This window comes from Myxocyprinus asiaticus, chromosome 9 (assembly GCF_019703515.2).
Source record: "Myxocyprinus asiaticus isolate MX2 ecotype Aquarium Trade chromosome 9, UBuf_Myxa_2, whole genome shotgun sequence".
Classification (NCBI taxonomy): Eukaryota; Metazoa; Chordata; class Actinopteri; order Cypriniformes; family Catostomidae; genus Myxocyprinus; species Myxocyprinus asiaticus.
Genome location: NC_059352.1, coordinates 42,678,366 through 42,699,505, shown reverse-complemented (window position 1 = coordinate 42,699,505; position 21,140 = coordinate 42,678,366). Strand labels below are relative to the sequence as shown.

The window sequence follows — 21,140 nt, the reverse complement described above, 5'->3', positions numbered from 1 at the left end:
CACAAAGATACTGTTTAATTTTCCAAACATTGTTGTTGGGAATTATTTTCCTTTTGCATGTTGAATATTGAATAACTTCCTGATCACATGTTAAATAAATGAAAATTGAATGTAGACTTTAGTATTTTTAGACATGTGCATGCTTCTTTGCATGCTTGTGCATTGGTGAAAACTCTCTGATTTTTTTCTGATGATTCTGTGGTGGTTGTGTTGTTTGTGCCTTTGACCTTAAATTTCTTTCTCTGTTATGTGTCTCTTTTCATTTGCAGTAAACAAATGTTGTGACGTCATCGTGTCTCCACAAGGTTTTTTTTCTGTTTTCATTTTTGTTTCCTCCACATTTTTGGTAATTCAAATGATGTGTGATACACTTCTGCAAAATGTTCACATGTTGAAGTCCAGTGAACTATGAGTAAAACTTTGGATTAATTACAGTTAATTAAGTAGAGGTAATTAGGTATTAAATATATCAAGGCAGGTTGACACATGGTGTTGTCAATTTAAAGGTCCAAATTACTGGAACAAAACAACACATCTGCATAGAAACAAGTTGGCCAGTAATATGCTAAGGCTTTGTTTTGACAGGCAGCAAAAATCTGATATTTTTATATCACTATCTGAATTAAATCTGTTTGGTTTTTCGTAGTCTAAGCAGCACAAATCCACACAAAATCTGATGTTTACACACCCAATTCAAACTATATGTATATGCAAAATATTGTCTGGAACTGTACAATACACTATTTGTCACTCAATCTTTTCTCATAGTATACTATGTGACTTTCACTACAGTATGTAGTGAACAATGAATGAGTGAATTTGTTTTCTGCAGTGTTGGACAGTATATGTATGAATGCGTAAAATGCCCATCTCTTATGTTTGTGAGTTCAGCACTACAGTGAGAGGCAAAATTTCCAGTTTTCCATACTCTCTTAACACACTGACAGCTACTTCTTGAAGAAAGACTCTTGGCATCAGGCTGACACTTTCAGTACGTCATTCCCATAGCAACCAGATACACCAATCAGCCACAACATTAAAATCACCTGCCTAACATTGTGTTGGTCCCCCCGTGCCACCAAAACAGCACCAACCCACATCTCAGAGTAGTATTCTGAGATGCTATTCTTCTCACCACAATTGTACAGAGCGGTTATCTGAGTTACCGTAGACTTTGTCAGTTCGAACCAGTCTGGCCATTCTCTGTTAACGTCTCTCATCAACAAGGCATTTCTGTCCAAAGAACCGCCGCTCACTGGATGTTTTTTGTTTTGGCACGGGAGTAAATTCTAGAGAGTCTTGTGTGTGAAAATCCCAGGAGAGCAGCAGTTACAGAAATACTCAAACCAGCCCATCTGGCACCAACAATCATGCCACGCTCCAAATCACTGAGATCACATTTTTTGCCCATTCTGATGGTTGATGTGAACATTATCTGAAGCTCCTAACCCATATTTGCATGATTTTACGCACTGCTGCCACACGATTGACTGATTAGATAATCGCATGGATGATTGTTGGTGCCAGACAGGCTGGTTTGAGTATTTCAGTAACTGCTGATCTCCTGGGATTTTCACACACAACAGTCTCTAGAATTTACTTTGAATGGTGCCAAAAACAAAAAACATCCAGTGAGTGGCAGTTCTGTGGATGGAAATGCCTTGTTGATGAGAGATGTTAACAGAGAATGGCCAGACTGGTTCGAACTGACAAAGTCTACGGTAACTCAGATAACCGCTCTGTACAATTGTGGTGAGAAGAATAGCATCTCAGAATGCTATTCTGAGATGCTGGTTAGTGCTGTTTTAGCAGCACAAGGGGGGCCTATACAATATTAGGCAGGTGGTTTTAATGTTGTGACTAATCGGTGTATACACCAGATATTACCTACGCTGTCTAAACAAGATCAGATTTCATCACTTACAAAATGACAATGCGCACAGTCAGTTCTAAAAATCGAATTTAATAGCCAAATCAGATTTGTGTACAGTGTGAACAAAGCCTTACAATATTTTTCATGTTAGTTTTGCATTTTCTCAATTCTTAATGTAGGATAACATAGGTTTAGCTTCAAAAAGCTTAAAACACTCTCAGCCAGTTAAAATTCATGTTGAGAATCTCATTATCAGTAAAGGATTTTGCTTTAACCAGCCAGTCTTAGCCATCCACTATAAAAGCACTGATAGTACATTATAGTTTACGGAACTCTCATATCTATAGCAAGATTTCAGAGCATGCGGTGAGAGCATGTATGTTTGAAACATGATGTATTTTTTTGCTTCCAGGTTGTCGTGAATGCTCTGCTGGGAGCCATTCCTTCCATTATGAATGTGCTGCTGGTGTGCTTGATCTTCTGGCTGATCTTCAGCATCATGGGGGTGAACCTCTTTGCTGGGAAATACTATCATTGTGTTAATATCAGCAATGATGAGATGTTTCCCATCAGTGTGGTCAACAACAAGTCTGAATGTTTTGCCCTGATCAAAAACAATGACACAGCACGCTGGATAAATGTGAAAATTAACTTCGATAATGTGGGAGCCGGATACCTGGCCCTATTGCAAGTGGTGAGAAAGCAGGAATTTAGAATTTAGAGAGAAGCTAAATGCATGGGCCAAGTATTAGTTGGTTTGGTGTAGTACATTCACTGTTTATTGATTATTGGTATTGTTTCTACAAGGCCACATTTAAAGGATGGATGGACATCATGTATGCCGCTGTGGATTCCCGTGATGTAAGTACATTTGTTCTCAGTCTTAAAGGCGAAGTGTGCTATTTCTCCATCATAAGCAGTACCAAATGGAATAGCAAAAATATTGACTGTTTTTAAACAGGTTTCCCAAACACTCCCCCTGTCTTACATTGGTCGGGAAAACAGATAGTCCCACCCTCTGCATATTATGCTTCAATAGAAAAAATAATATACTTTAACTAGGAAAAATATAACAAGAATTACACATTTCACCTTCAAAGGTGTTGTCTTCTGTTTGAGTAGCAGTTTGGTTATGAAGAAAAGGTTAATCAAGTACTATGAAGGTTGTACATAAGTAATAATGCATCTGTGATCATATAATAACATACCTTTTTATTTTCTTGTATTTGCAGTTGGAGCAACAGCCTGACTATGAATCAAATCTTTATATGTACCTATATTTTGTAATCTTCATTATCTTTGGCTCGTTCTTCACCCTCAACCTCTTTATTGGTGTCATCATCGACAACTTCAATCAGCAAAAGAAAAAGATAAGTATATACACTGAGGATTTAAGGGTGAATCTCATGAAATTGGTCAAGAAATGTAATTTTTACTCCATAAAAAATTTATATTTTGTAATATAGAACATGAAGTCTGTTTTAGAACCATTACAGTTTTTTGCAATGTGACAATTGTCCCCAAATTGTCAGTAACCTAATTTAGTGCAAAATAAATCTCATTACTGTAATGTGAAACAGTATATATATTATTTAAATTGTAAAGCATATTTGCTGTGAATTTATTTGAGACTGATTGGTTTAAAAAATATCATTGTGTCTGGGTGAATTTCATTACTGTTTTGCTGTAAAGACAATGAGACAAAAAAAAATGTTGCATACTGTAACAGTCATTTTACAGTACAGTAAGTAGAATTTGAGGAGAAAATGTGCTCAATGGTTATGAAAATAATGTCCCAATGAAACAATGTAAATATTAAAGGAATAGTTCACCCTAAAATGAAAATTTGCTAATAATTTTGTCACCCTCAGGCCATCCAAGATGTATCTGAGTTTCTTTCTTCATCAAAACAGAATTTAAGACTTTTAGGATTTCATTTCAGGCCTCCTCCTCTAAACAATGCAAGTGAATGTCCTCCATTTTTTGACGGTCCAGAATGCATATTTAGGGTGCATCAAAATAATCCACACGACTCCAGTCGACAAATAAAGTTCTTCTGAATGCAAACGATTGATTATTTTTAGAAACAAAACAATACTTATATACTTAAAAAAAAAAACAATATAAACAATGACGCGCTTCCTGACTCCTCCTCCATGTGATGCGTGACCTTACCAACGAGCTTACGTCATCCCTCTCATGAGCGCATGTCACAGAGATTTACAAAAGTGAACATTTGTAGATAAAAAGTATATAAGTTTGTTTTGTTTCTAAAAATAATCAATCGTTTGCATTCAGAAGAACTGTATTTGTCGACTGGAGTCGTGTGGATTATTTATATGCACCCTAAATATGCATTCTGGACCGTCAAAAAATGGAGGACATTCACTTGCATTGTTTAGAGGAGGAGGCCTGAAATGAAATCCTAAAAGTCTTAAATTCTGTTTTGATGAAGAAAGAAACTCAGATACATCTTGGATGGTCTGAGAGTGAATAAATTATCAGCACATTTTCATTTTTTGGTGAACTATTCCTTTAATAGTCCTAAAAAAAATAAAAATAAATTTCTTTATGCAAAATATTTAATTTTTTCCTTTTGATTTAAGAATGAAATATGACCCAAACATTTCTTTGTTAGATTCACCCTTAAACACATTAATACAACTGTTAGTACCTTAGTTACGTTTGGAAAATACTTAAGTAAACCTTAAATTCAGAGGTGCAAGTTATCTCACAAATTTTAAAAGAAAAAATATAACTGCACAACTCAAAATACAGGCTCATATATTACTCATATAATAAAATGTATTTTGAGTTGTGCAGTAATATGTTTTCTTCTAGTACCTTAGTTATTGTCATCTTTGTTTAGTAAAACTGATTAGGAATATGACGCTTACTACAGTATGAAGTCTCTGGTAATCTAAATGTGAAAAAGCAACCTCTCCATGTTTTTTTTTTGTTTTTGTTTTTGTTTTTTGTTTTTTTCAAAGAGATGTAATGTAGCACATACATCATCTGTGGTTTTGTTTATAGAGCACACAATGGTAGTCTATTGAGAGATGTGAACATAGAACCTGGCATGAATTGAACTGCCTCTCTGACATTTTCTAAAGTTCACAGGTGAAGATCTAGGAGATCTTCAATATGTTTGTAATATGTGACGTGTAATGTAACCATGGTTGTAACTAGTCTTCTGTGTTTGCTGTTTACCTTGGAGGTCAGGATATCTTCATGACAGAAGAGCAGAAGAAATATTACAATGCCATGAAGAAACTGGGATCTAAAAAGCCTCAAAAGCCAATTCCCAGGCCTACGGTATGGTACACAAAGCTCACTCACACTGAGGGAGGGATGTCATTAAGAATAAATTGTGGCTACTAATAGAATAACATTTTTGCTATTAGTTATTTTAACACCTGATTCACTAAAGGATTAAGGAAACTGGATTCCTAGTGGTTATTGAATAAGATGCAGATTTTTGAGCCACACTAAGATAATACCCCACGCTAAAGGGGTGCAACAGTTTAGAGAAATTTAGTTTAGTGTTCAAGGATTAACTAAACATAACACTGTCGTTAAAAGTACTCACATTGTATGTGTGGTCTGTTACTTCTGTATTTAGTTTCAATAATTTGTTTATTGACAGTGAAGGATGGGCAAATTCTAATCTAAAATGGTAAAAAAGTGTGACTAGACCCAATAATAATGTTAATTTGTCATTATTTCCCTCTAGAACAAGTTTCAGGGCTTTGTCTTTGACTTAATCACCAAACAAGCCTTCGACATTGTTATTATGATCCTGATCTGCTTGAACATGGTGACCATGATGGTGGAAACTGATGACCAGACAAAGGAGATGGATGACATCCTCTACTGGATAAACCTGGTTTTCATCGTCCTCTTCACTGGAGAATGTACACTCAAGATGGTCTCCTTGCGACACTATTTCTTCACCATTGGCTGGAATGTGTTTGACTTTGTGGTGGTGATTCTGTCAATTGTTGGTAAGAGCTTTAGGGATGCTTGAAGGTTCTGCAGACTATTTTACTATCATAATGCTCTTCAGTTAGGACCCAGTTGCCAGAAATCCCTAAAATTAAGAAAACCCTTAGTTACAATAACCTTACAACATGGTTAGAAATGACCATGGCCTCAAGGCAAAAATGCCATGGAAACAGACAAAGAATACCCCCTAAATTCAAAATGTGAGGGCAAAAATGCCCCGTAATGAACTCCTCTGTTTTGTTTGTATCATCTGATATATTTTGTTCCAGGGGGCAAATATTTCGACACTGCCTTAAAATTATACTTAAAGGTTTTTTACTTAAGGGGTTTCTTGTAACTGGGCCCAGAAACATGCTTTACATAAGTATGCAGACTCAGACATGAATGCTTGGCCAAATAAACCTTACACAAATAAAAATATATTATTTAGGTAGCTCGCTATAAATGTGTTGACTTATTAACTTAGCAAGATTCTCGATGATAAAGAAAACTAGCTGTTGAAGAATACAGTTTACTCTAATATCAACTATTGAGGCATCCCTTGCAGCAATGCTAAGAGTGTGACGCATAATTGAAACTTAAATAGTGTTTTGTAAGAAAATCATGAAACTCTTGAGATAAGGAGCATCACTTATTGCAATTTTTTTTTTTTTTTTTCTGTCAGGCATGTTCCTTTCGGATATAATTGAGAAATACTTTGTTTCGCCAACCTTATTCCGAGTCATCAGACTTGCCAGAATCGGTCGCATTCTTCGTCTCATCAAAGGAGCCAAAGGCATTCGTACCCTCCTGTTTGCCTTGATGATGTCACTTCCTGCCTTGTTCAATATTGGCCTCCTCCTTTTCCTAGTCATGTTTATCTATGCCATCTTTGCAATGTCTAACTTTGCCTACGTGAAGCATGAGGCGGGGATTGACGACATGTTTAACTTTGAGACATTTGGAAACTCTATGCTTTGCTTGTTCCAGATCACCACATCTGCAGGATGGGACGGCCTCTTGGCGCCCATCCTGAATAAGCAATATCCAGATTGTGATAGTGAAACAGAGCACCCGGGCAACTCGTACCGCGGAGACTGCGGAAACCCTTCAGTTGGCATTTTCTTCTTTGTAAGCTACATCATTATCTGCTTCCTGATTGTGGTGAACATGTACATTGCTGTCATCTTGGAGAACTTCAGCGTAGCCACAGAAGAGAGTGCTGAACCACTCAGCGAGGATGACTTTGAAATGTTCTATGAAGTCTGGGAGCGCTTTGACCCCAACGCCACACAGTTCGTGGAATACGACAAGCTTTCTGACTTCGCGGACGCTCTGGATCCTCCTTTACGCATCCCCAAGCCCAACAAGATCCAGCTGATAGCTATGGACCTGCCTATGGTCAGTGGTGACCGAATCCACTGCCTGGACATCCTGTTTGCCTTCACACTGAGGGTACTTGGGGAGGAGGGTGAGATGGATGCCCTGAGAGGACAGATGGAGGATCGCTTCATGGCCTCCAATCCCTCCAAAGTCTCCTATGAGCCCATCACAACAACCCTCCGCCGTAAACAGGAGGAGATGTCTGCCGTAATCATCCAGAGGGCCTTCCGACGGTACCGCATAAGGCTAACCATAAAGAAGGCCTCCAAAGCATACCGGCAACAGCTGCAGGACGGGGGCATACGTATCCCGGAGAAGGAGGTGCTCGTAATTGGAAAGTTTCAAGAGAATTCATCGGACAAAACAGACATGACTCCCTCCTCTGCCTCTCCACCATCTTATAACAGTGTGGCCAAGTCAGAAAAGGACAAATATGAGAAGGAGAGGAGAGAGAAGGAGGACAAAGCAAAAGATGCAAAGGACAGAAAAAAATGAACGAGGGATTAAAATGGAGACTGTTTTTTTCAGTTGAGACACTGTTTACAGAGAGGAGTGAGAGCAGCGTGGTGCAATTCACCTCAAGCGGTTTTGGAACTAATGCCAAACTGAACGTGTGGAGTGGAATGTGTGTATGAGCGTGTGCCTAGATTATTGTGTGTGTGTGTGCACACTGAGCTAGCCTTAGGATGCATTTATGGTGTTGACAGAGAGCGTTCATTCAAGGACAGTGCCAGCGTCAACACAACATACGTGCACACACGTGCTAAAAGAGTATGACTGTTGTATCCCTAAGGATGCTGGTGCGCAACAAAATGGCAAGTATAGAGTGGTGTGTGAGTTTGTCTTTTAGTTTTGAGTGTTGTTAAACAATCCTGAGGACTGAAAGAAACTGTTATAGTCATCAGTAGCTAGTGCTAACACTACCACTGGTGTCTTTCTTATTGAATGGCGTATTATATACCTGCACATTTTTGTTAGCTCATTTTTTTAATCATATTGAACTTTTCTACTCATGGGTTTGATTGTCTGAAATACTTCATTTAAGGGCACGTCTGTGAAGGAGAATAGGAATGTGGATCATATCCGGTAGTAAATTATCTGAATGCACCTACAACTGGACCTCATTTGCTTTAGCATTAGCGCATGCCGAACAAAATCACACACATATAAACAGGTAGGTTCCAAGTGCTAGGAAATCAATCGCTCAGTAAGCTGAGATCAGAATGCTACTGCACTAATCAGGATTTTTACAAATAGAATGTTTTATTATTATTATTATTATTATTATTATTATTATTATTATTATTGTTAGACGATGTAGACCATGTCTACACTGCCTTACAGAAAACAAATACAAAAAATGGATTAATCTTTCACCGTTGGTAGTAGAAGGAGCCAAACTGAATTATTGAATTTTTCAAAGTGTATCTAATTCAAATTTAATTTGCAAACCACAGATGATGGGTAATATGAGACATGTATTCACCCCACAGTCACTACGGTAATGTTCACAGACTTTAAGAAGCCTGAATGTACGCTCTGTTGAACGTGACAGGGAACAGTAATGTAACCCTGAATGTGTCCATACCAGACAGCCACATGTCTCACCTCCTCATTTTATTTTGTAACAACAACAAAAAAAGAATGCATATGTACACCGATCAGCCACAACATTAAAACCACCTGCTTAATATTGTGTAGGTCCCCCTCGTGCCGCCAAAACAGCGCCAACCCTCATCTCAGAATAGCATTCTGAGATGCTAGTCTTCTCACCACAATTGTACAGAGCGGTTATCTGAATTACCGTAGACTTTGTCAGTTCGAACCAGTCTGGCCATTCTCTGTTGACCTGTCTCATCAACATCCCAGGAGATCAGTAGTAACAGAAATTCTCAAACCAGCCCACCTGGCACCAACAATCATCCATGCGATTATCTAATCAGCCAATCGTGTGGCAGTAGTGCAGTGCATGAAATCATGCAGAAATGGGTCAGGAGCTTCAGTTAATGTTCACATCAACCATCAGAATGGGGAAAAAAATGTGATCTCAGTGATTTGGAGCATGGCATGATTGTTGGTGCCAGATGGGCTGTTTGAATATATATATATATATATACAGTTGTGCTCAACAGTTTGCATACCCTGGCAGAAATTGTGAAATTTTGGCATTGATTTTGAAAATATGACTTATCATGCAAAAAAACTGTCTTTTATTTAAGGATAGTGATCATATGAAGCCATTTATTATCACATAGTTGTTTGGCTCCTTTTTAAATAATAATGGTAACAGAAATCACCCAAATGGCCCTGATCAAAAATTTACATACCCTTGAATGTTTGGCCTTGTTACAGACACACAAGGTGACACACACAGGTTTAAATGGCAATTAAATGTTAATTTCCCACACCTGTGGCTTTTTAAATTGCAGTTAGTGTCTGTGGATAAATAGTCAATGAGTTTGTTAGCTCTCACGTGGATGCACTGAGCATGCTAGATACTGAGCCATGGGGAGCAGAAAAGAACTGTCAAAAGACCTGTGTAACAAGGGAATGGAACTTTATAAAGATGGAAAAGGATTTAAAAATACATCCAAAGCCTTGAAAATGCCAGTCAGTACTGTTCAATCACTTATTAAGAAGTGGAAAAATTGGGGATCTCTTGATACCAAGCCAAGATCAGGTAGACCAAGAAAGATTTCAGCCACAACTGCCAGAAGAATTGTTCAGGATACAAAGAAAAACCCACAGGTAACCTCAGGAGAAATACAGGTTGCTCTGGAAAAAGACGGTGTGGTTGTTTCAAGGAGCACAATACGACGATACTTGAACAAAAATGAGCTGCATGGTCGAGTTGCCAGAAAGAAGCCAATGCCACAAAAAAGTCTGGTTACAATATGCCTGACAACACCTTGACTGGCACGCTGTAATATGGAGTGACGAGAACAAAATAGAGCTTTATGGTCACAACCATAAGCGCTATGTTTGGAGAGGGGTCAACAAGTATTGTGCTCCTTGAAACAACCACACCATCTTTTTCCAGAGCAGCCTGTATTTCTCCTGAGGTTACCTGTGGGTTTTTCTTTGTATCCCGAACAATTCTTCTGGCAGTTGTGGCTGAAATCTTTCTTGGTCTACCTGACCTTGGCTTGGTATCAAGAGATCCCTGAATTTTCCACTTCTTAATAAGTGATTGAACAGTACTGACTGGCATTTTCAAGGCTTTGGATATCTTTTTAAATCCTTTTCCATCTTTATAAAGTTCCATTACCTTGTTACGCAGGTCTTTTGACAGTTATTTTCTGCTCCCAATGGCTCAGTATCTAGCCTGCTCAGTGCATCCATGTGAGAGCTAACAAACGCATTGACTATTTATTCACAGACACTAATTGCAATTTAAAAAGCCACAGGTGTGGGAAATTAACCTTTAATTGCCATTTAAACCTGTGTGTGTCACCTTGTGTGTCTGTAACAAGGCCAAACATTCATGGGTATGTAAACTTTTGATCAGGGCCATTTGGGTGATTTCTATTACCATTATGATTTAAAAAGGAGCCAAACAACTATGTGATAATAAATGGCTTCATATGATCACTATCCTTAAATAAAAGACAGTTTTTTTGCATGATCAGTCAAATTTTCAAAATCAGTGCCAAAATTTCACAATTTCTGCCAGGGTATGCAAACTTTTGAGTATATACTCTTCCATATATATATATATATATATATATATATATATATATATATATATATATATATATATATATATCTTCCAAATCTAAAACTATTCTGTGCTTAGGTGCAGATCAACCGGTCAGTGGATCTCTGCTAAAGAAATTTTGTTCTTGTTTTTAAAGTTTATTGTCTGTCACCAAGCAAAGGCAACACCATGAATTTATGCGATTATGACATAAGCTCTTATGTTGAACTAGTGGTGGTAATTTTGTATGTATATACTGGCACGCTGTATCTCACCTCTGTACTCAACTCTGTAGAGTAGCACTTTTACACGCCACTTAAACTGTCATTTGGATGCATGTAATCTGTGTGCAAGAGGTGTGTGGTTGAGTGTGTGAAAGACAAAGTTTATGAGAGCTTATTTATATGTGTGAGAGAGAGAAAAATGTGTTTTGACTATGTACTCGGACCATCATCAATGTGCTTTATTCTCATTCTCTTTATTGTTTATATTGTAAATAGTAGTTTCAAACTCATGTTATTGTTTTTGTTTTTTTATTGACTTATTTTGTTTACATTTTTTGCACAGTGCTACATGTGAAGGCCAGGTCCTGGTTTTAAATGTACATAAAAATTTATGAAGCAATCAGTGGTCGTCATATTTCATTCGTAGTGTGGTAGTAAACTGCATGCACTATATTAACCAATTACATGGTGACGTTATTTTAAAAGCCAAAAGAATAAAGATAATATTTTTTGTACCAAAGTTAAACTTATTATATTCGTTATTACACGCTCTGGAAATACATCTCAAATCCCCAAACTGAATCATTGCTACAGACTCTGTTGAGTGCACATCAGAGAAATGCATACTTTTTTTTGGTTACTTGAAATTGTTTATGATTTGCAAACGTGTAATACCTTTTGCTTTGAATGTGCAAATGAAATGATTTCCTCTGAAGCAAAGCAAAAAGTTTGCAGACATCCACTGTAGTTTTCCAAAATAAAGCACCTTTTTTGAAGCCAGTAACTGAAAAGACCAAGACATTTATTTTGGATATTTTTTGTCAGATATGCAGCATTTGTCTCCAGTGTATCGGATGTTTTGGTATTTTGTGCCATTCAGTAATTAATAAATAATGCAAATGTAATAAATAGCAGTCAAAATAGTTATTACTGTTGTAAAAACTCAGAATGTAAAGGAGACTTGGAGTCAGTGGGGCCCATTCAGTTGAATTTTTCAGGGGCCCAACCATGTTTTTGGGCAGGTGGTATCTACTGTATCCTCCTGAGACCCGAGCGTGACTGCTGTGTGCATTTTCCATTTCCCTTTTCGACTTGTAACTAGTAATACCTAATAAACAAGCAAAAAATAATAATTTTCTAGAGCAATTAATTTTTCTAAAAATATATGTCACGTATGTGGACAATGGGACTACGCAGTGAAATTTTAAATAACACTAAGCTATAGAAAGTCAGATTTTTTTTTCATAAAATTGTTTATTATGTTTCCAGGAGTGTTGGTTATTCATGTTTTTGAGATGTTACAGAGATTACATAAGAAATTAGCTGATTAATTCTGATTCAATGTAATGTCCAGCATCATCCAATCACTGCCAACCATGTTAAAACAAAATGTAGCATTATACAATTCTGAATCTATTTTTCTGAATCTATAGATTTTAGGATTGAATGCACTTAGCTGCATAGAAAGCTATTGGATGCTCCCTTGCCTCCTATTTAGTGAATGACTTAACCTCCAGTGTGCTGTCTTTCTTCACTGGTCTCAATATAGTTTGAAATGCACCTTATTGTCATCCTAACTCCATATAAAGCCTCTGAAAGCAACATTTTTTCAGCTTTTGGATGAACCCTATTATTCTCAAATGCATAGTAAATATATAGGGATGCATTAACTAATGTTAATGAATAGAATTGTATTGTACAGTGATAACAAATTAAAACATAACAAAATGTGTATTAAAATGAGGCTGAATGACCCACAGATGTGTTAGAGTTGAAAGTTATTCAAAATAACTAACATATTTTTTCTACTTTTAAGGAAATGCTGTACCAGTTTCCACATACGCCGATCAGTCACATCATTAAAACCACCTGCCTAATATTGTGTAGGTCCCCCTTGTGCCGCCAAAACAACGCCAACCTGCATCTTAGAATAGCATTCTGAGATGCTATTCTTCTCACCGCGGTTGACTTTGTCAGTTCAAACCAGTCTGGCCATTCTCTGTTGACCTCTCTCATCAACAAGGCATTTCCATCCGCAGAACTGACCCTCACTGGATGTTTTTTTGTTTTTGGCACCATTCAGAGTAAATTCTAGAGACTGTTGTGCGTGAAAATCCCAGGAGATCAGCAGTTTCAGAAATACTCATTCCAGCCCATCTGGCACCAGCAATCATGCCACGGTCCAAATCACTGTGATCACATTTTTTCCCCATTCTGATGGTTGATGTGAACATTAACTGAAGCTCCTGACCCGTATCTGCATGATTTTATGCACTTCACTGCTGCCACACAATTGGCTGATTAGATAATCGCATGGATGATTGTTGGTGCCAGACAGGCTGACAAAATGGTCCCTAGAACGGCCTCTGCAAACATCCTCTGGACGTCATCGTGAAGGGTCCTTTAGACCAGTGTTTCTCAACTGGTGGGTCGTGACCCAAAAGTGGGTCGCAGGTCTATTTCAGACTCGGTCGCGGACAGCAGGGAAAGAACAATGCCATGGTTCTCCCATTGAAGATATTTCGGCTGCAGCCCAAGTGATAGCCTATTTACGACTGCCGAGGCAGATTTAATGATAATCTCGCAATCAGCTAAAGGCTTCTCATCTGCACATTCGCAGGAGTGTAACGGAACCAGCTCGTGAACATGATCTGCTGTTCTCTATGGTGCGCGTGCAACAACCGGGCTTCCCTCGATATTGCGGAGCGCAGACCTCAAAACTGATGTGACCAATTTCAATTCTAGTGAGACTTTTCTAGTTCAAAGCATTACGGAGGAAGTCAAGTCGAACCTATCAAAAAGTAGGCAGCCTTGACATGCAAACAGCACTGAGGAGGAAAAGAGCAACACTGTGCTATGCGCCGATTTATTTTAATTTTTTTTATTTTTTATTTTTCATTATACATCATCACCTTCACAAAATTGTTTCACGATTTCACATGAGTAAAAGTAACTGTTATATTTCGACAACATTTTATAGTTTCATATGAAATAATCTAAAGGTAGAATCTATTAGATCTAATTTTTATATCAACAGTGGCATTTGTAGTTAAAGTTTCAAGATGTGTTTCAGCTAGTATTTATTTTTTCATAAATACAATAATTTGTTATTATTATTACTATTATTTAAGACTAGCTACACTGACCTAACCATAGTAATGAGGAGCCTTTCCTCCTGTGTAATATGTATGTTATGTTTGAAATTAGGAAACAAACGGGATAATAATGGGCTCATTTAAGTAAATATGCTCTTTAATTTTTAAAGGGGGGGGGGGGGGGGTGAAAACTTCCTGTCGTTTTTGTTGTCGAAGTCAACAACAAAAATATTGTCACTTGATGCATGTCCTCGTACTTGAAAACCATGAACAAAATTATGCAACATAAAAAGGAAATGCAACCCCAGGATTCATTAAATGCAGGTTACGTTTTTACTGTGGTGGGTCGCCACTTGATTTCCAATGTAAAATCTGGTCCTGAAGCAAAACCAGTTGAGAACCACTGATTTAGACGTCAAAAGGACGTTCGACATGGGGACCCATTTGGGGACTTTTAAGGGACGTTCGCTACCAGTCATTTGAACGTCACGTTGAATCGACATCATTAACACCATGGACAACAAACAAAATCATCCAAATGTGCTTACCTTATGTTGAAACTACTGTATGTTAATTTCAGTTGGGTAAAACTATGCTATATAATCAACATATTTTCACTTTCCATTTTAAAATCCCAAATACTTAAATGAATAAATCAGCCTATATACAGTATGTAATAATTTATCAAGCACACAGCAAGTGTAGTTCATTTTATTTATTCAAAATATACATTTACAAATACATAAACATCTTTAGAGTAATTTTTTTCTGCAATACATAAATCTTAAGTCTACTATGAACAGCCAGATCACACTGGCGCAATCACAGATTAATGTATAATAATAAACAAATTACAGGCTAATTTAACACGTCTCAAAGCTACAGACTTAAAGATTTATCACCCCCAGAAAATTTAAACTGTCATCATTTACAGTTCTGAACCTTTATGTCTTTTTATTCTTTTTTTTTTTCTTTTTTCCCCTATAAAAATTAATAGTGACTGAGACTGAATATTTCAATATCTTCCACTAAAGAGTACAGGTTTGGAACATACTGAGCCCCTCTGCCAGTACAGGGAGGGTTTTTTTATTTGCATACATCTGTATCTGATGGGCAGTGGTGGCTCAGCGGTTAAAGGCTCTGGGTTACTGACCAGTAGGTCAGGGGTTCAAGCCCCAACACTGCCAAGATGCCACTGTTGGGCCTTGACCCTGTCTGCTCCAGGGGTACTGTATCATGGCTGACCCTGCACCTTGATATGTAAAAACAAAGAAATTTCACTGTATATGAAAATGTATAATGTGTGACCATAATAAAGGCTTTCTTCTTCTCTTCTAAAGAGAACTTCCTAGTAGACAGCCATCCATATAAAAGAGAGAGAAGTCTGGTGTGGTGTAGGTAGGACTGGAGTAGATATCTGTCCAGGTTGACACAGGTTAAGGTCAGCATCTGTTAGTTCTCAGTGTCTTCAGCAAACCTGCAATAAAAACAATACAATTAAAAAATAGCCATACTCATTTCAAAGTATCAAATCTTATCTTGTCACAGGAGTATTCCAATTACTGTAACAACTCTTTTGATGCCTTTAATATCCCTACAATATTTTTTGTATCGTGGGGGACACAAGCTTTTGAGAGGCTGGGAGAAGAGCATTGAGCAAGTTGGCCAAATTGCTGTGAAAAATATTGAAAACAGAGTCCCTACAAATACTGAGGTCATGTGACTTTGTATTGAAACTCTGGCATCAATTCACAACCTTAATTTTAAAGAAACATGGCAGCATTGTTAAAGTGTTAGTTCATCCCCAAATGAAAATTCTCTCATGATTTACTTACTCTTTAAGCCATCCCAGATGTGTATGACTTTCCTTCTTCAGCAGAACTGAAATGAAGGTTTTTATATGCAGATTTCAGCTCAGTTTATATATATACAATGCATGTAAACGGGTGTCATCAGGCTGCTGGCTGTTTGACAGTCCAAAAGGCATATTTAGGCAGCATAAAATTAATCAATATGACTCCAGTCGGTCAATTAATGTCTTCTGAAGCAAATCGATAGGTTTGTGTGAAAAATAAATTGATAATTGATAAAGAAAATAGCTTCCTGCCAGCATTCGACGCATCAGTGATGTAAGTGCAATGGCACATTCACGCGAGAAGTCGGAAGTGCGCACTTTGCATACAACAGAGGAACGAATGCCATGTGAGAGTTCGTTAATTTCAAACAGAAATACAGTGCTGGGCGGAAGCAACGATTTAAAGTTAATAATGTTTTAATTATCGATTTTTTTATTGTTTCTTACAAGAAGACATTAATTGATCAACTGGAGTCGTGTGGATTACTTTTACGTTGCCTAAATATGCCTTTTGGACCATCAAACAGCCAGTAGCCTGATGGTATCCATTCACTTGCATTGTATGGACAAACTGAGATGAAATGTGCTTATAAAAATCTTCACTTCAGTTCTGAAGAAGGAAAGACATACACATCTGGGATGTATTAAAGGTAAGTAAATCAGCAGAGTGCTCGAACACTGAACGCACGCAGCCCAATTTTTCTAACCCCGTCCTTGAATGCGCATGTGCCTGGAATTATTTGCACAAATTAGTGGATCCACAAGGTGGCAGCATGAAGTTGGCTAAAAGGTCTCATCCAGTAGCACATACCAGGGTCGAAAGAAATTCCAGAAATGATGAGGAAAAAGGTGATTTAACATCAGTCTGGGAAGGGTAACAAAGCTATTTAAAAGGAGAGCCATTATCTCCAAATGGAAAAAACTTGGCACAGTAGTGAACCTTCCCAGAAGTGGCCGGCCGACCTTCCAAAATTCCACCAAGAGCACAGTGACAACTCATCCAGGAAGTCACAAAAATGCCAAGGACAACATCCAAGGAACTGCAGGCCTCTCTCGCATCAATAAAGGTCACTGTTCATCACTGACCTGCACAGAATGGGGGGCAGCAAGGGCGCAAGCCTTTAAGAGTGCGCTACAGCAGATCGGGGGTGGACTCCAATCGCAAGTGATCCTCCCTATGCCCTATACTCACTCCGAACTGCAAAGCCCATGAAGTGGGTACTCTGAAGGAAACATGGCATTACTGTATGAATGTACCCTTCGCTAACAGTCTTGTGGAAGGGCCCTCCGAGAAAATATCAATTTTCTCACTTTCGTTTTGAACAAGTTTTTGAGTGACTTCCCCTCCCGCAGGAGTGCCCTTCAAGGAAGCAAGAAATGCAGTTTTGAATTTGCGCCGGAACATCGAAGTGCTGTTACCACAGATGAGTACCAGGTCAGATAAATGTCCACTCCATGTATTGTGCTGTAAGTTCATCAAAAGAATAATAGATAGATTTATTAATTATAATGGGAGCGTTCGTGTCGCTTTCAGTGATATAAATTAAATTAGTGTTTTAAAGACTATTGACATATACTGAAGGAGCTGTCAGGTTAAGCCAGTTTGGTTTGGTTGAAACTAATAAGCCATTAGACTACTCACTTTCAGAAAAATACCATTAGGCTTCCACAGTACCGCGGCTCCCTATACGCATATTACGCAGTCTGTGTAGGGCACCAACTCCCTAGGGGGGGCACCAGAAACTCCACCGGCTGCCCTTACTCACGTTATATGTTAATCAAGGACCCTGTAGCGTTCGCGGAACACAATCGATCACCTCGCCCTTTCGCACAATGCACCATGTTACCAAGGTAATGCCATGGTACTGAATGATTGATCATATTCATATTTCATGGTACTGTAATGGTACTCCAAGTTACTTTTAAAAAATACCGTGGTGTTACTATGACACGTCATAAACATGGGATTATCACAGAACATGTCTGAAAATAAATAAACAATTACCATGGTGTTTTTGTGAGAAATATAACAGAATAGGCTATTATTTGTGATAAAGGAAAAAATGAAAAAATTATGTACAGTATATACTTTATATACAAAAAAAATGGTTAAATACTCAAAAAGCAAAGAAATTAGTTAATTATTTATAATTACTACTCGTTAAATAATAATAATAATAATAATAAACAGTGCCATTTTTTTATCCTTCTGCCCCTGTCCCTGCTAAGGTCTGTGCATGTCACTGCTGTTCATTACTCCACTATCAGGAAGACACTGGCCAAAAATGCCATCCATGGAAGAATGGCAAGGCGAAAACCACTGCTAACCCAGCAGAACATAGAGGCTCGTCTGAATTTTGCCAAAACACACCTTGACGATCCTTAAACCTTTTAGGAGAATGTTCTGTGGACTGATGAGCCGAAAGTGGAACTGTTTGGAAGACAGGGGTCCTGTTACATTTGGCGTAAATCAAACACAATTCCACAAAAAGAACATCATTCCTACGGTCAAGCATGGTGGTGGAGGGTTAGTTGTTGCTGCTAAAGGTGGCACATATATATACAAATATATATATTTGAAAATTGTATTTTGTGTTTACTCAGGTTGCTTTGTTTTATGTTATATCTCGTTTGAAGATCTAAAACAATTTATTATGAAAAATACACAAAAATAGAAGAAATCAGGAATCGGGCAAATACATTTTCACAGCACTGTACTTTGGGCTTTAGAAGCCCACTGACCTTGTGGTGAATGTTCCTACCTTTTCCATGTTGTTTTCTTGAAAGCTACATGCTGTAAAATTGACAATAAAAGCAGTATTTTGAAGAAAAAAACATGTTTTATAAATTAATTTGTGAGGTATTTTATGTTCTTGTTCTTTTAAGGGTTAATGATCAGCAGGCTTACAAAATATTTTATAGGTATTTTTTCTACAAGTAATTTATGTGCAGGTTATTTATATGATTGTAAGTGTACAATTAACATTTATTTCCATTGACATCTGTTGTTTTTTCTTTGCAACATGTATGCTTCATTCATGCATTTACAAATCCTCTCTGGTTAGATACAAAAGCTTGCGAAGCTGGAAGATTGTAATCAATGCCTTTACAATTCAGTGATGATGTGGCTCTGTTGAGGAGTTCCTCCCAAAAAAGAAAATACATCAATCACAGTGAAACGATATTTCAACAGTGGGTCATTTCATAATAAATTCAAGTCTTATTAATGTAAACTCTAGAATTATACAGAAATAACAGGTTATCCTATTTAACTTAATCACATGTTAAACATTATCTCCAGATAATTACCTTTACAATACAATACTCAAAGAATAACACTGTGTTCTGTGTTTGAGCCTGACAAAGAAATGCAGCCAAAAAGTTATAACAATGCAAAATAATTTATTGTCTAAAAATTACAACCTTATGAAGCATGAAGCAAATGACACAAGAATAGGGCACTGCATGTCTCTCTGAAATGAAAAAATGCATACAAGTGACATTATAGAACAGTATTATTAAACAGTACTACTACTATCATCATCAAGATAATATTTAAGCATTTAGATAAAACACAAAAGACACTAACTGTTTCTCAGCACAATTTATAGGTACAGCAGATGGCAATGTATTTAAATGTATGGTATATTGTTGTGAGACATACTATAATGGCTCCTGAATGTTTTCTTCTGATCAGAAAACCACGCTTCAACTGATGCCTTAATGTTTAATGTCTTCTTTCAAAGGGTCAGCACAGTCAACATCATAAACGCCATATGGACACCGTGAAAAAACTGAAAATAAATAAAAAATTACGTTTAGATACATAATGTGAGTGAGTTTTCTATCCATGACTTAGCTTAGCGAAGCCTATAGCCTATTAAACTGACATCAATACACACAGTACATTAACCTGTAAATTAATGAACGAGAACCAAAAATAACCAACCACACCATGTGCGCCTTCCAATCAAAAATTCAGGAGACATTTTCCAATCAAATATTCTTTCTAAACAGACACTTCTTAGTCCGTATGCATCTCCTTGTGGTTCTGGTATTCACACAGCTAGCCAGATCACATAACAAGTTCAAACTAACACTACTCATTTGTTCACCTGTAGGTGTCACTATTACCAAAATTATTATGCAACTCAAATATACAATTTCCAAATGAATATTCATAATATTACACAACATTTATAATAAACAAAACACCTTTCCATAAAGTAACTGAAATATTTAGAAAGAAAATACACTTTTATCTGTGACAGCTACACTGCCACCAAAATTACAAAGATTTATGTCAGCAATATTTTGATCAAAATCAAATAAATCTTGTAATTTTCCTATAAGCTGTCACTTAACTTTCATACATCTTTCAACACTTTCATAATCAGTGATATTTTACTTTTATTTGTGCTTCTATTTAAACAACACTGTTTAAGATGTTAAGACATCTATTTTTGTATTTTCAATCATAGTTCAGGAATTATTCTCAACTATTACCACTAATTTTTGAACTGGATGCTCAAGAAAAGATGTTTGCGCCAAGCGTTCACCTTTCTTTCCTAAATTACTTTGACCTATTTTGAGTTTAAGCTTTCGCACTAAACCATCATCATCTACACTGTCTCAACAACTCTAGCCATTTTCCACTCATTTCTGGGGATATTGTCCTCCTTGACAATTACTACATCCCCAACTTAAATATTTAATCTAGGCGTATGCCACTATTGTCTGAGACTTACGTTGGCCAGGTATTCCTTGCGCCATCTGCTCCAAAATTGTTCAGACAAATACTGCACTCTCCGCCACCTTTTCCTGGAATACAAATCTTCACTGACGAATTTGCCAGGAGATGGAAGAGGCACTAATGTCTTCATCATGAGCAAATGATTAGGTGTCAAAGGCTCAACACTCTTTGGGACATTTATTGTGGTTATGGTAAGCGAACGACTGTTCACAATTGACATTGCCTCATAGAAAAATGTCCTCAATGAGGTGTCATCCAATCTTCCTTTAGCTTGTG

At 37.3% G+C, this 21,140-nt stretch overlaps 1 protein-coding gene across 3 annotated transcripts in view; it reads left to right on the top strand.

Annotated features, from left to right (window-relative positions):
- The window catches only part of LOC127446466 (sodium channel protein type 2 subunit alpha-like), a 98,069-nt gene extending 88,688 nt beyond the window's left edge, over positions 1–9,381 (top strand). For all 3 annotated transcript variants that reach the window (XM_051707401.1, XM_051707402.1, XM_051707404.1), the window contains exons 22-27: positions 2,286–2,567; positions 2,681–2,734; positions 3,106–3,243; positions 5,084–5,188; positions 5,607–5,877; positions 6,543–9,381. In XM_051707401.1, coding sequence (XP_051563361.1) covers positions 2,286–2,567; positions 2,681–2,734; positions 3,106–3,243; positions 5,084–5,188; positions 5,607–5,877; positions 6,543–7,735 — 2,043 coding nt within the window. In that variant the 3' untranslated portion in view covers positions 7,736–9,381. The remainder of the gene's footprint in view (positions 1–2,285; positions 2,568–2,680; positions 2,735–3,105; positions 3,244–5,083; positions 5,189–5,606; positions 5,878–6,542) is intronic.
- The last annotated feature ends 11,759 nt before the right edge of the window (positions 9,382–21,140 follow it).